This window comes from Mastigoproctus giganteus, chromosome 5 (assembly GCF_048544385.1).
Source record: "Mastigoproctus giganteus isolate SK-2022 chromosome 5, ASM4854438v1, whole genome shotgun sequence".
Classification (NCBI taxonomy): domain Eukaryota; kingdom Metazoa; phylum Arthropoda; class Arachnida; order Uropygi; family Thelyphonidae; genus Mastigoproctus; species Mastigoproctus giganteus.
Genome location: NC_143579.1, coordinates 93,176,183 through 93,190,293, shown reverse-complemented (window position 1 = coordinate 93,190,293; position 14,111 = coordinate 93,176,183). Strand labels below are relative to the sequence as shown.

At 38.9% G+C, this 14,111-nt stretch overlaps 1 protein-coding gene across 1 annotated transcript in view; it reads right to left on the bottom strand.

The window, feature by feature from the left end:
* Positions 1 to 14,111, bottom strand: part of LOC150085565 (N-acetyltaurine hydrolase) — a 121,652-nt gene that overhangs the window by 57,028 nt on the left and 50,513 nt on the right. The window contains exons 3-4 of the mRNA XM_090373349.1: positions 4,208 to 4,398; positions 157 to 312 (exon numbers count right to left, since the gene is read on the bottom strand). Of these exons, the coding sequence (XP_090229475.1) occupies positions 157 to 312; positions 4,208 to 4,398 (347 nt within the window). The remainder of the gene's footprint in view (positions 1 to 156; positions 313 to 4,207; positions 4,399 to 14,111) is intronic.

Here is a 14,111-nt window from a genome sequence, read left to right as displayed (position 1 = left end):
TCTCTCTCTCTCTCTCTCTCTCTCTCTCTCTCTCTCTCTGTGTGTGTGTGTGTGTGTGTGTGTGTGTGTGTGTGTGTTCCCTTACCTCTATTATTTTCTCAGTTAAGATAATAAATTCAAAAAATAATAATAAAAATGAAATAATACTATACTTACGGTGTAAAGGATATGATCCACCAATTTCTCCAATAACACCAGCTTTAATATCTGTATCATCAGCTCCTTGTAACAGCTCTATTTTCATTATTGCAGCAATTTCTTCAACAGACTTATGTAAGTCACTGGGTGATTGAGCTCCAGCAACATAGAATCCTACAATGAGAGAACAAGTAGTATTTGTCTGTTAACACACCTGATCCTATATACAAAGGCAATTAATATTTTTTATGAAAATTTTACTATATTTTGTAATCATGAATAAAATAAATCTACCATCTGAAGTGAAATGACAGAATAAGTTTTTCTTTGATGCAATTTCAATTAGCTAAGAAATATTACTGTTTTTCAAAACTGAAGTGACCTATGAACTAAACTGAAAGGAGAGTAAATGAAAGTGCAGGGAAGAAGATAAAAAAAAAATGGGAAAGGTTAATACACAATAATCAGGAAAGCAGAAGGATGATGGTAGAAAAAACATACAAGATAAACTAAAGACATTTAATAACAGAGATATAAAAACTAAAAAAGTTCTTTAGGCCAAGTCTGACCAAGCATAAGAACATCAGATCAAACTCAGAATATGGTGCAAAAAGGAGTGGTACTGCTGGAAGAGTGGGCACATACCCACAAGACCTTCCCTGAGATATCAAGCTGCATCTAGTTGTGATTCCAGGATTCTTGTTGAGGTTGTTCAGTCTATTTTAATAGATAAACAAGCCCTCTTTTCTTCTATTTAAAAGAAGGGCAGTAGCTGCACTCCCAACAATGTCATAATAGTAGTTGAGATATCCCAGTAACAGTGATGCCCTCAAAGGACTTAAACTGGAGGCCCATCAAGCTCTCAGCTGCGCACATCAATGCCAGAGCTCGCAATTGATTATCAGGCAACACAGCGACAACTCCAAGGATGCACTGGTCCTACAAGAGCTAGTTGTTGTCGGTGACTCTATTGTGAGGGAAATGGGAAATATATTGTGCAAAAAGGATAGGTGGAATAGAACCAGGGTAAGTCTGTCAAGGACAAAAGTTAATGATGTTGTAGAGCAGATATTATATTTTAATTGCACAAAAGGTGATATTGTTGTACACATTGGCACTAATAAAATTAAGAGTAAGAGATCTGCAGACTTACTTAACAAGTACAGGTCAATGTTGGAAAAAAGTCACGAGTTAGGGTTAAATTTAAGTGTCTGCAATTCTGCCCAAACACAATAGGAAGGAGTATATGATGAGAGAGAGACTTGTTATGCAGGACGAGTTATGCTGTTAGTTAAGAAACACAAAATCTAAGGCAGTGCATCCAGTTAACATGGGTGGACAGTGCAATGCTGAGTCAGTTTGGTGCGACATAAGCACTGGAAAAGCAAAAATGAGAATAGGAGTGTCTTACAGGCCTAATGATTCTGATGAGTAAAACAATAATTGTACAGAGAAATAGAGTGGGCCAGTAAACCTGAATATCTCATAATGGGGGATTTTAAATTCCCAGGTATTGACTGGAACTTGTGGGTTGGTCACCCACACACTAGCAAGACTTTTGTGGATTTATTTGATGATTGTTTTCTACAGCAGCATGTTCAAGAGGCAACCACAGGGAGTAATACTCTTGATCTGATTATATCAGCTGTGATTATTTATGTATTAAGAATCGGCAGATAAAGGAACCACTAGATAGCAATGATCACAGTGCACTAATATGGGATTTAATTAAAGATGTAACTACTATCAGGGGTAAAGGGAAGGGTTTTAGCTTTCGTAAAGGTGACTATCGTGGTAGCAGACAGTTTTTTCAATTCTATACAGTGGGAAAAACTAGTGATGGGTGGGATCTATCTGGCTATATTAAAGGAGGCACCAAAAGAGGTAAACAAACCCTTAGCAAGAATTATGAGAGCATCCTTGGATTCAGGGAAGGTTCCCACAGACTGGAAATATGCAAATGTATCCCAAATTCACAAAGGAGAATCAAAGAGTGACATGAGTAATTACAGACCCTTAGTTTAACTTCTATTCCTGGAAAAATAATGGATTTGCTGGTTAAAAAGCATAGCAGGATCATCTAGATAAGACTGTAGTTATAGTTCAGACACAGCATGGGTTTGTTAAGGGGGAAATCTTGTCTGACCAATTTGTACAAAAAGTACAAAAAGGCACAATGTGATTGGTGAGGGAAACAAACAGTTGCTCTTACCAAAAAGGCTTAAGTTCTGCAAATTGCAGCATCTGGAGACTAGACACCTGTCTGGTGATCTGGTTGAGGCATATAAGACTTTGAATGGTTTGAGCAAGCTCAATGCTGATGAGATTCTTCCTCTTGCTCAGATAGTGCACTTGATGGGGCATAAATTTAAATTGAGGAAAGACAGATGTAAAATAGGTGCAGAAATCTGCCTTTAGCCAATGGGTGGTTGATTGCTGGAACAAGCTTCCATCTGTTGTTGTGGAAGTTCATAGCTTAAATAAATTCAAGGAAGAATTGGACAAACTTCTGAAGCAAATGAATAGGTGAAATGTGAAGGGTGTTTTTTTTTTTTTTGACTGATGCTGCATTACCTTTCTTTCTTGCATCATATGCCTGTGCTAATGCTAATAAAATTACATATTGTGCAGTATATATAAATATACAGTAGACAATTTCTAAAGGTAGTTACACAAGTTTACAAGATTAGAGAATCTGTTGACAGTGAAACTATCATATAAGGAACCAGTGCTGCTAATAATATACAAGAAGAATAGTGTATACGTAGACCTGAACACTTCTTTGCAGTGGGAAGGTTTCTCTTTACTATTTCTACTTGAATTTTACTCCCTTCTACTGAAACTGCTCAGAAATATTTAAGGGGAAAAATCTTTCACCTTCTTTTCATCTGAAGTTGACTATCTCTGTGGACACCACAGATATATTATGGATATATTATCTATATATATATATATATATATATCGATATATATATATATATATATATGGATATATTATGCTTCTGCTGTAACGTGGACACAAGCTCCACAGATTGCTGGTAGAAATGAAATGGGAGTTGGGGGCTCATCCACTATGTGAAGGATTGTCCAGTACATAAAGCTTTCAAGGCTTGCCCTCTTTTATAAACTTTCTTTACTACTATCTTGTATTATGGGTCCCTCAGGTCTTGTCCCTGCTGACTTGTGATGATTTTTTTCTTGATGTGAAAAAATTCCATCTATTTTCTCCTATATGAATTACTTGCTTTATCTACAGTGTTCAGTTCAAGGCCATTTGTTCTAACACACAAGGAGCATTACACTAAATGACTTTGTTCTCAATATAAGATACCCCAATTAATGATGTCAGAGTTTGCCCTTCTAGAACTTAAGACAAGTTGCACATCTACTAAAAGTAAGTAACTTACTTAGTAATAGGATATTCTGGTGTTTATAAAGCACATTATCATCTAAGGCTATATTGCACTACTATGTCTGTACAAGTATGTGTTCATGAGCCACACAGCCAATACACAAACAAATGTATAGGCTGAAAAGTAAGGAATAACTGAAGGGGAGAAATCTTACTCTCTTTGCCTAAGGTCAGCTAATTACAGCCATAATTGAAGAGGCCTTTAAGAATTCCTCCAGTCTCTGACACAATTCAAACCCAGACTTCTCTAAATGAGTGACAAGTGACAAAAAGTTCTCATGAAGAATACAGGATATGCAAGGTTTTTAATAATATATTACAATGACATTCTTCTGTGTTTGTATAATGGCTTAGTCAGTCAGCACTCAGAAAAGTCCAAGTTCGAGTCCCATCTTAGACTAGAGGGATTTCTAATGGGCTTTCACTCAGGTTTCAGGCCTGTCTTCCACAGTTTTTCCTCCTTGCAAACAAATTGAGCTTGAACACATATGGCAACATATAAACAGGTGCAAAACACAACGGGAAACCACTTTATATGGCCTAATTTAATTTGTCTTAACTGTACAAGGTACTTTGTAAACTTAAATGTTCTATATATTATGAAAAAAACTGAAAAGATTATAATTAGTGAATGGCAATTCTTAACAAGAAACAAACCTGTTCCAGCAATAATCTTAACACCTGATTCAAGTGAAAGCTTTTTCAGTAGAGAGATATTTCTTTGCATTCCATGAACTGTATTTTCAACAATGGTTCCTCCTTCAATTTTGTTGAAAAATTTCAGCTCTTCTAAAATAGCCTGATGAACACCAACATCATTGAAAATCAGATTCTCCAAGTAGCTGTACCTAATTTATAAAAAATAAAAGAAAGAAAAAGACAATAGTAATACAATAAAAAATAGTGATTATATTCAAACTGACAAGGTAGGCAGGTGTCAAGGCAAGAACTGGGCTTTAACACAGTTCTGGTTGGTGAGCTTACTTCTTAAAATTAAATTTAAGGTGTTCTAGCTGTTCGACTTCCTATAATTGAATGGTATTATAGATTCTAATACTGTTTTTCGAAATACAGTGGATTCCGGTTATTTGGGCCACTGGTTAATCAGAGCAGCCATTTATTTGGGGCAAATCTTAAAAAACAGAACCCAATTGAGAAGATAGCCAGGGTTTACTTCGCTTAATTGGGACAACATGCCGTTTAATCGGGGCAGGAGACTGCAGCACTGGAGATTACCCTACAATTTGTCTCCGACCGTATCATGTGGTTCGGTTGGAGGTCACAACGATGGAGGTCACAACCATAAAACAATAAAAACAATTAGCAGTCACCTGTTTATTGGGCTTTTGAAATCTATCGTAAACTGATAATAAATCGATCTTATTGAATTTGCGATAATACCGACAGCTGGAATTCTGTGGGTTATTATGGTAAAATGTCTTTACACTGCTATGGAATCTTCAATCATATAAAAAAAATTGTTCAGAATCTTCTCTTCATTCCCATTTTTAAAGCTTTGTAACTAGTTACTCCGTTCTCACTTGTGCATATTGTGTTACTTGCAATTTATGAGTGCCGTGTTTTTTGTTATTGATTGCTTATCTTTTTACTGTTTTAAATTTTAACCCCCACCCACAAATGTCAGTGAACAGAAATGTCAACTAGTTAGTATTACATATTACAGTACGTATTAATTATTCCGATTATCACGTATATTCTTCCAATTTTCACGTATCATTTAACTTTTTAATTGGTAAGGTAATAAAGGATAAATTTGTGCTTAATATAGCTTTACTTTTATAGCCTGTGGATAATATTCCTCCTATTTTCGCTAATTAGAATTGCTGTTTAATAGAATTAAAATTCAATTCACAAACGTAATCACAATGACCGGTGCTTACTACACATCGTATAGTGAACATTACTTTACTATGGTGAGTCCACTGTAACGTGATTTGATTGTACAGTGAACCAATTGTAAAGCGGGTAGTCCATTGTATTTTTAACTATTTATGTGGCACTTCGGATAATTCGAGCAGCCGCTTAATCAGGCCAAAATGCACTAGTCCCGATGTGTCCCAAATAACCAGAATCGACTGTATTATGATGATCGTTCCTACTTACAATATGAGCACATCCATAATTATGTCATCCAAATGTCAGAAGCAACGAATGAATCTTAAAAATGAATCTTGAATCTTGCAAGTTAAAAATGAATCCAAAAAATATATATATATAGTAACCGTAACTCTACAGAGTGTCTCAAAAATATTGGTACAAATTTTTAGGGGAAATAGGTAACATCTAAAGGAATGTGAATCGCATAGGAACCCATAACCGGAAATGTCACGGGAAAGTAGTAGCAGAGGCACAAGAAGCAGAAATGACACAAGACAGTAATTAGTGGCAAACATTTATTTGACATAATATTAACAATGGAGTACGAGATGGATGCATTTCATGGTGTTACAACAGATGCTCAAAGGTTCCACCATGAGACGCGATGCATGCATGACATCGATGCAGCATGGATTGGTGGACATGGTTGAACACACCTGGAGTTTCTTTGACAGTAGCAGCAGCGCAGACGAGTCTCGCCACGAGATCCATTTCCATCTCCACAGGCGATTCATACACGATAGATTTGAGGGCCCCCACAGAAAGAAATCAAGACTCGATAAATCAGGTGAGCGTGGGGGCCAGGCAACGGGTCCACCACGGCCAATCCATCGACTCCCAAAACGCCTGTTCAAATGGTCACAAACACACCTTTCATAATGGGCAGGTGCCCCATCATGTTGAAACCAAATGTTGCGTCTCACATTTGCTGGAACATCATCAAGTAACCCTGGTAGAACTTGTTCAAGAAAGATCCGATATTTAGCGGAGTTCATGTGGGATGGTAACAGGTATGGGCTGACTAAGCAGTCACCGACCATACCTGCCCACATATTTATTGCGAAGCGATGTTGTGCCGCATGGGGGCGCACACCGCGTGGGTTGTCGTGAGTCCACACATGAGCATTGTGCTGATTGAATAAGCCTTCCCGAGTGAAATAAGCCTCATCCGTGACCAAAACATAGGCTGGAAAATTCAAGTCTTGAACACTTTCTTGGAGAAACCACGGCGCAAAAGCCACACGTGCAGGATGATCTTGAGGGAGCAACTGAACCCTTTGGAGATGAAAGGGGTGTAAGGAATCGTCGTGCCAGACATGCTGTACACTGCAACAAGACACTTCTTAGGCAGAGGCAAAGGCACGTGTGCTGGTAATAGGATTATTCTGGACGGCATTCAACACACTTTCTTCCATGGTGGGAGTTTGCGTCGAACGTGGTCTGCCCACACTACTCCTGTTACCACTAAATGACCCATAATCGCACAAATTTTGATGCACACATGCAAACAAACAGTGGTCCAGTACATGCCTGTCTGGGAAGCATTCTCCATAAATTCGTTGAGCGGCTCGTCCATTGCCTTCTGCTAATCCATACACTTGGTGCATGTCTGCCAGCTCACAGTTTGTATATCGATGCATGCTCTTTGTGCGATGTTTACTGCTTGAATGGGTAAACCAGAAATTTTCCCTCTCGCGGACTGATGAACAGCAGCGTGTACCGACTTACAGTGACATTTCTGGTTATGGGTTCCTATGCGATTCACATTCCTTTAGATGTTTCCTACCTCCCCTAAACATTTGTACTAATATTTTTGAGACAACCTGTATATACCTATTCTCTTTTAAAATTAATGAAACTAATCCACAATGATTCTTAATGTAAACTATATTAGAATTCTGATTTACCAAAATATCCAGTAATGTCCACATAAATTTCCAAATTAAGCTGGAAATTGTTGCCCAGAAAGTCTGATTTTTTTTTTTTTTTTTTTTTTTTTAATAATTTAACAAAGTCAGAAAACAGATAACTGGTTAATTAAGGACCAGTCACTTGCAAGCTCTCTCCACTCACTATCACACAGACATTCAGTTTTGGCTGCATGCTTTTTTGACAGATATCCATGCATCCTGTAACCTCTACCTATAATATTTGTAACTCCAACTCTTTCTTCTAAACTAGTCCAAACACCTGCATCAACTAGTCAACATCTACTATTCAATAACAGTAGAGCTGCTGGAACGAGTACAGAGAAGGGCAACAAGATTAGTGAATGGAACAAAGGGGTGCTCTTACGAAGAAAGGCTTAAGTTTTGCAAATTACAGTGTCTGGAGACTAGGCACCAGCGAGGTGATCTGATAGAGGTGTATAAAGCCTTGAATGGTTTAAGCATGCTCAATGCTGATGGGATTCTTCCTCTAGCTCAGAATAATCACCTGAGAGGGCATAAATTCAAATTGAGGAAAGACAGATGTAGGATAGACGTGCGGAAATTTGCCTTTAGCCAGCGAGTGGTTGGTTGGTGGAACAGACTTCCATCCCTTGTGGTGGAGGTTGATAGCCTAAATAAGTTTAAGGCTCAGCTGGACAGGTATTTTGAACGAACAGAGGGGTGAAGTGGAAGTGGTTTTTTTTTTTTTTTTTTTTTTTTTTGGCTGATGCTGCATAAGCTTGCTTTCTTGCATCAAATGCCTCTACTAATGCTAATGCTAATGCTAACATACATACCAAACTAACTTTCCCTCATTTCTCCCTTCTATTTCTCTGGTCTTTGGAAAAACCTTTTTTCATATGTATTTCCTGAAAACTACAACCTACAGAAATTCAAGTCCAATGTCAACAAGTGTGTTCTGTCTATTCAACCTTGAAACCATTTAAGATACTAAGTATTATAGATTCTAATACCATTTGTATTTGGGATCACAATAAAAAACATTTATAGGTATTCTTATAAATGAGTCATATATTTTCTTCCAACATTTTATTAAACTTTCAAATGTGCACTTAATAAAAACATTAATTTTATATACAATGACATATAATAGATTAATCATAACGCAATGCAATACCAATACTCTGATTAATGGAGGACTGAATTGGCAAAACTCGTGTTTGGTCATCGGAGCAGAGATCTAGCATCTTACTATGCAATTTGAGCCATATGTTTTGCAGTTATGAGAGTTTTGTAGTGAGTTCCATATTCTTTACATTTCAAGAGTACAACTTCTAAATGGTTTCTACAGGCTAGCCACCAGATAATCTACTGCAATGAATCCATTTGATAATATGCTAGGAGGAATCCAGATCAGTTAATGTATAATCTTGCCACTTCTACTCTCCCCACTATGACTGGAGAGAGAGAGAAAGCCGACCAGGCTAGCCGGGTGAGTAAAGTGCCTGCCTGGCAACCCAAAGGTCGCGGGTTCGATTCCCACTTCGGGCTTGGATCAAAGTACTGCAATAACGTTGGGAGGTGCATTATGGCCACAGAAGCCCATGCGCCAACAACTACCAAAAAAAAAAAAAAAAAGAGAGAGAGAGAGAGAGAGAATCAGAGTAGTGCATAAGCACACTGCCAAGGACACATTATATTAAGAATCTAAGTATCTCGCTATGTATATGTTACACCTAAAATTTTCAATTCATTAGCATTAGCATTAGTAGAGGCATTTGATGCAAGAAAGCAAGCTTATGCAGCATCAACCAAAAAAAAAAAAAAAAACCCACTTCCACTTCACCCCTCTGTTCGTTAAAAATACCTATCCAGCTGAGCCTTAAACTTATTTAGGCTATCAACCTCCACTACAAGGGATGGAAGTCTGTTCCACCAACCAACCACCCGCTGGCTAAAGGCAAATTTCTGCACGTCTATCCTACATCTGTCTTTCCTCAATTTGAATTTATGCCCTCTCAGGTGATTATTCTGAGCAAGAGGAAGAATCCCATCAGCATTGAGCATGCTCAAACCATTCAAGGCTTTATACACCTCTATCAGATCACCTCGATGGTGCCTCGTCTCCAGACACTGTAATTTGCAAAACTTAAGCCTTTCTTCGTAAGAGCACCCCTTTGTTCCATTCACTAATCTTGTTGCCCTTCTCTGTACTCGTTCCAGCAGCTCTACATCCTTCTTGAAATGAGGCCTCCAGACCTGTATACAGTACTCTAGGTGTGGCCTGACCATTGCCTTATACAAGGGAATAATCACCTCCTTATCCCTGCTGGAAAAATTCCTGTATATCATTGACAATACTCCATGAGCTACTCTTGTAGCCCATCTGCACTGCTCAGAGAACTTCATATCTGCCTGCACAACCACCCCCAAGTCCCTTTCATTCTCTACCACTGTCAGTGTAGTACCACAGAGTTGATACCTTGCTCTGGGGTTGCTGTTTCCCATGTGTAGTACTTTACATTTGTCAATGTTAAACTTCATTTGCCACCTCTCAGCCCATCTGCTCAACCTTTCCAGATCCTGTTGCAGCAGCATAGTGTCAGTAGTGTCCTTCACAACCCTGCCAACCTTTGTATCGTCTGCAAACTTGGACATTAAGCTTGATATACCATCATCAATATCATTTATAAATACAGAAAACAATAATGGACCCAACACTGAGCCCTGAGGGACTCCACTAATAACATTAGTCCACGATGAGCAGTGTCCATTGATTACCACTCTCTGTCTTCTCCCCCTCAACCACCCCTTTATCCATAGCAGCAATTTGCCTCCAATGCCACACTGCTCCAATTTGTGCAGCAGTCTTCCATGTGCAACAGTATCAAAAGCCTTTCTAAGATCCAAGTATATAATATCAAAGCTATTCCCTGCATCCAGTTCTTTTGTGACTGCATCATAATATCCAATCAAATTGGTCAGGCAAGACTTCCCCTTAACAAAACCATGCTGTATCCGAGCTATAACTGAAGTCTTGTCTAAATGATCCTGCAGTGCTTCTTTAACCAGTGCCTCCATTAATTTTCCTGGAACAAAAGTTAAGCTCACAGGTCTATAATTACTTGTGTCAGCCTTTGATCCTCCTTTGTGAATTGGGGTCACATTTGCACATTTCCAGTCTATGAGTACCTCCCCTGAGTCCAAGGAAGCTCTCATAATTATGGCAAAGGGTTTGCTTACTTCCTTTGCTGCCTCCTTTAATATAACTGGATAGATCCCATCCACCTCGGGTACCTTTCTTGTGTTTATCTTCAACAGTTTCTCCTCCACTTTACTCCCAATTATTTCAAGATTCTGTAGCTTACTGCTAGAGTTGAATACACCTCTGGCATTAACCTCGCTGAATAACTCCTCATGTGTGAATGTCGATGCAAAATATTCATTTAGTTTGTTAGCTACCTGAGCAGGGTCATCAACAGTTGACCCATCAATATCAAGTGGACCAATCTGATTCATCCCCTTCCTTCTAGAGTTTACATAAGTAAATAACTCTTTGCTGTTTTTCTTTGCATCCCTTGCCAAGGATTTCTCGTAATCTGCCTTCGCCTGCCTAACCTCCTTTGTAACTTGGTTGCATATCAACTTGTATCTATCATAGGCTTCTGTGTCATGTGTTAATTTGTAAGTATCCCATGCATTTTTCTTCTCTGCCATATGCCTCATTAGTTCATCTGACATCCATTTTGGCCTAAACCTTGAACAATATTTCTTAGTTGGTATGTAAAGCCTAGTAGCTTCCAAGATTAATTCTTTGATTCTTCCCATTTTGAATTTGCTGTTGGTAACATCATCAGTTGGTCCCACTGTATAGAATTTAAATACTGTCTCAGTCCATCGTAGTCGCCTTTACGGAAGCAATAACCCTTCCCTTTACCACTAATGGTAGTTACCTCTTTGAGTAAATCCCACTTCAGCACACTGTGATCACTGCCACCTAGTGGTTCATTTATCTGCAGATTCTTAATGCATGAAGAATCACTGCTGATAATCAAATCAAGAGTATTACTCCCTCTATTTGCCTCCCGAACATGCTGATGTAGAAAACAATCATCCAATAAATCCACAAAAGCCCTGCTAGTGTGTGAGTGACCAGCCCCCAAATTCCAGTCAATATCTGGGAAATTAAAATCTCCCATTATAAGACTCTCTGATTTACTGGCCCACTCTACTTCTCTGTACAGTTTCTTATTATACTCATCAGAGTCATTAGGCCTATAGCACACTCCTACTCTCAATTTTGATCTCCCAATGCTTATGTCACACCAAACTGACTCAACACTGCACTGTCCGGCGATGTTGACTGGCTTCACTTCCGTGGTTTTTATGTGTTTCTTAACTAATAGCATAACCCCTCCCCCCTTCCTATCCTGTCTATCCTTTCTGTAGACGTTGTACTCCCCAAATTCCAGTTCTGCATTCCTTATATCTGTGTGACACCAAGTCTCTGATATCCCAACAATATCTGCCTTTGATGTTTTGAGCAATACCTCAAATTCATCAAATTTATTTACTAAACTCCTAGCATTGGTGTACACGCAAGTATACCTGCACCTGTTTCTATTTTTAGCTACCCTAACACAACCCATGTGTTTACTTGTACCGCAATGGCTGCCAGCAGTCTCTGAAATATCATGCATCTTGTTTTTCAGGCTTCTGCTCATTCTAATAGAAGCAGTGGAAGAATCTCTTTTCACCTCTGCCAGTGGCTACTGTCAATCTATTGGTCTTTGTCTCCCCCCCAAGCTAGCAGTTTTCCGACCCACCTAACACTGCCTCGATAGCATCAGCAAATATTCTTGCACCCTTTCTATTTAAGTGTATCCCATCCCTGTAGAAGCAATCTCTCCTGTTAACAAGTACAGTCCAGGCTGAAAAAAAATTCTACCCCTTGAGCCTTGCACAATCTTTCCAGGGCCGAATTGATCAACAAGGCTCTCATCATATACTCCCTCCTATCGTGTCTGGGCAGAATTGCAGACACTTTCAAATTCAACCCTAATTCTCGGCTTTTGTTCAACAGTGTACTTGTTAAGTTTTGTTCAACTGTACTTGTTAAGTAATTCTGCTGGTCTCCTACTCTTAATATCATTAGTGCCAACGTGTACAACTATATCACCTTTTGTGCCCTTAAAAGATGATATTCGCTCTACAACGTCATCAACCTTTGCCCCTGGCAGACATATCCTGGTCCTGTTCCACCTATCCTTTTTACAAAGCATGTTCCCCGTTTCCCTGACAATAGAGTCACCAACAACTACTAGTTCCTTCGGGACCAGTGCATTCTGCCTTGGGGGTTGCCTCTGTGTCACGTGATGCCCAAGTGCAAGCTCTGGCGTTGATGTGGGCAGCTGAGAGCTTGATGGGGCCCTCAATTTAGTTTCTTCGAGGGCATCCACCCTGTCCTTCAAGCTCTCATATAGGCCCACAAGAACGCTGAGTTGTTGCCTGATATCGATACACTCCTTGCATCGCGCGCACACACACAAAGACATCCCCCATGGCAGTATCATGTCCCGTACCCGATTGCTCTGCAAACATCAAGCAAACAGTGCATTTTATAAGGCTGTGAGTCAGAGGACAACTGCCCCCCTCATTTCTACTCTGAATCACAGCACTTCCATTAGCTTGAGCCTTTTGCTTTGCTGCTCTTGTCTGAGTCATGATTCTATTAATTAATTATGTTATGTTATTAATTATGTTAAATATAATTAATTATATTATGTTTGTAATCTAAGTTATTATATGTATTTATTTAAAAGTACAATTTAACTGCTAACAAAGTTCAACTAACGCTATCTAGTACGGTATATAACTATCGTATCACAAAGGCGGGAAAGTTACGAACGGTAATCTACGGACACTTAAGTATTAATTAACTTTCAAATCTCGCTGTCTCAATTCAGAATAAACTAACGATCTTTACTACGTCTATAAGCTACTTACAGAAATAATTCAATGTAAAAAAAATATTCAATCAAGCGGCTAAATATGGCTAAAGAACGTCTCGTTCAGCGGAGTTGCAAACACGTGGATACCCTTACCGATACTTTTATGCAATTACAAGGCCGAGTAAAGAATGACCCATTCTCTGACATACAACCCATTCTCTCCTCTTCCAACTTTTACTTCATCTACATCAACCATCTGAATAGTCAAATTAAAGGAATGAATTTATCTGCAAAAAAAATTAAACTAAACCTCCTAGAAACTTACAAATTAATTTCTTGAATAGTATTAATAGTAGCAAATTATGCAGGAAAGTAAGCTTGTAGAGCATCAGCTGGGTGGGGGAGGGGGAACTATAAAAGTCAACACTATCACCTGTCCATCTCCTCTAATAGTTTCTCAAGCTCTCCCTTAAATTTATTCAAACCACCCACCACAACAACAACAACACCAGATGGGAGTTTGTTCCAACACAATCAACTACCTGCTGGCTGAAGGCAAATTTCCACACATCTATCCTACAATCATCCTTCCTCAAATTGAATCTTTGCCCCCTCACATGTAGTCTCTGGAGGAAGGATTCCATCAGCATTGAACTTACTCAATCCATACAAAGCCTTAAACACCTCAATCATATCTCCTTGTGTGCCTAGTTTCCAGATGCTGCAATTTGCTGAACTGGAGCCTTTCCTGGCAAGAGCACCCTTTTGCTTCCCCACTTATCTTGTTGCTCTGCTGTGCATGCATTCCAACAGATCCAC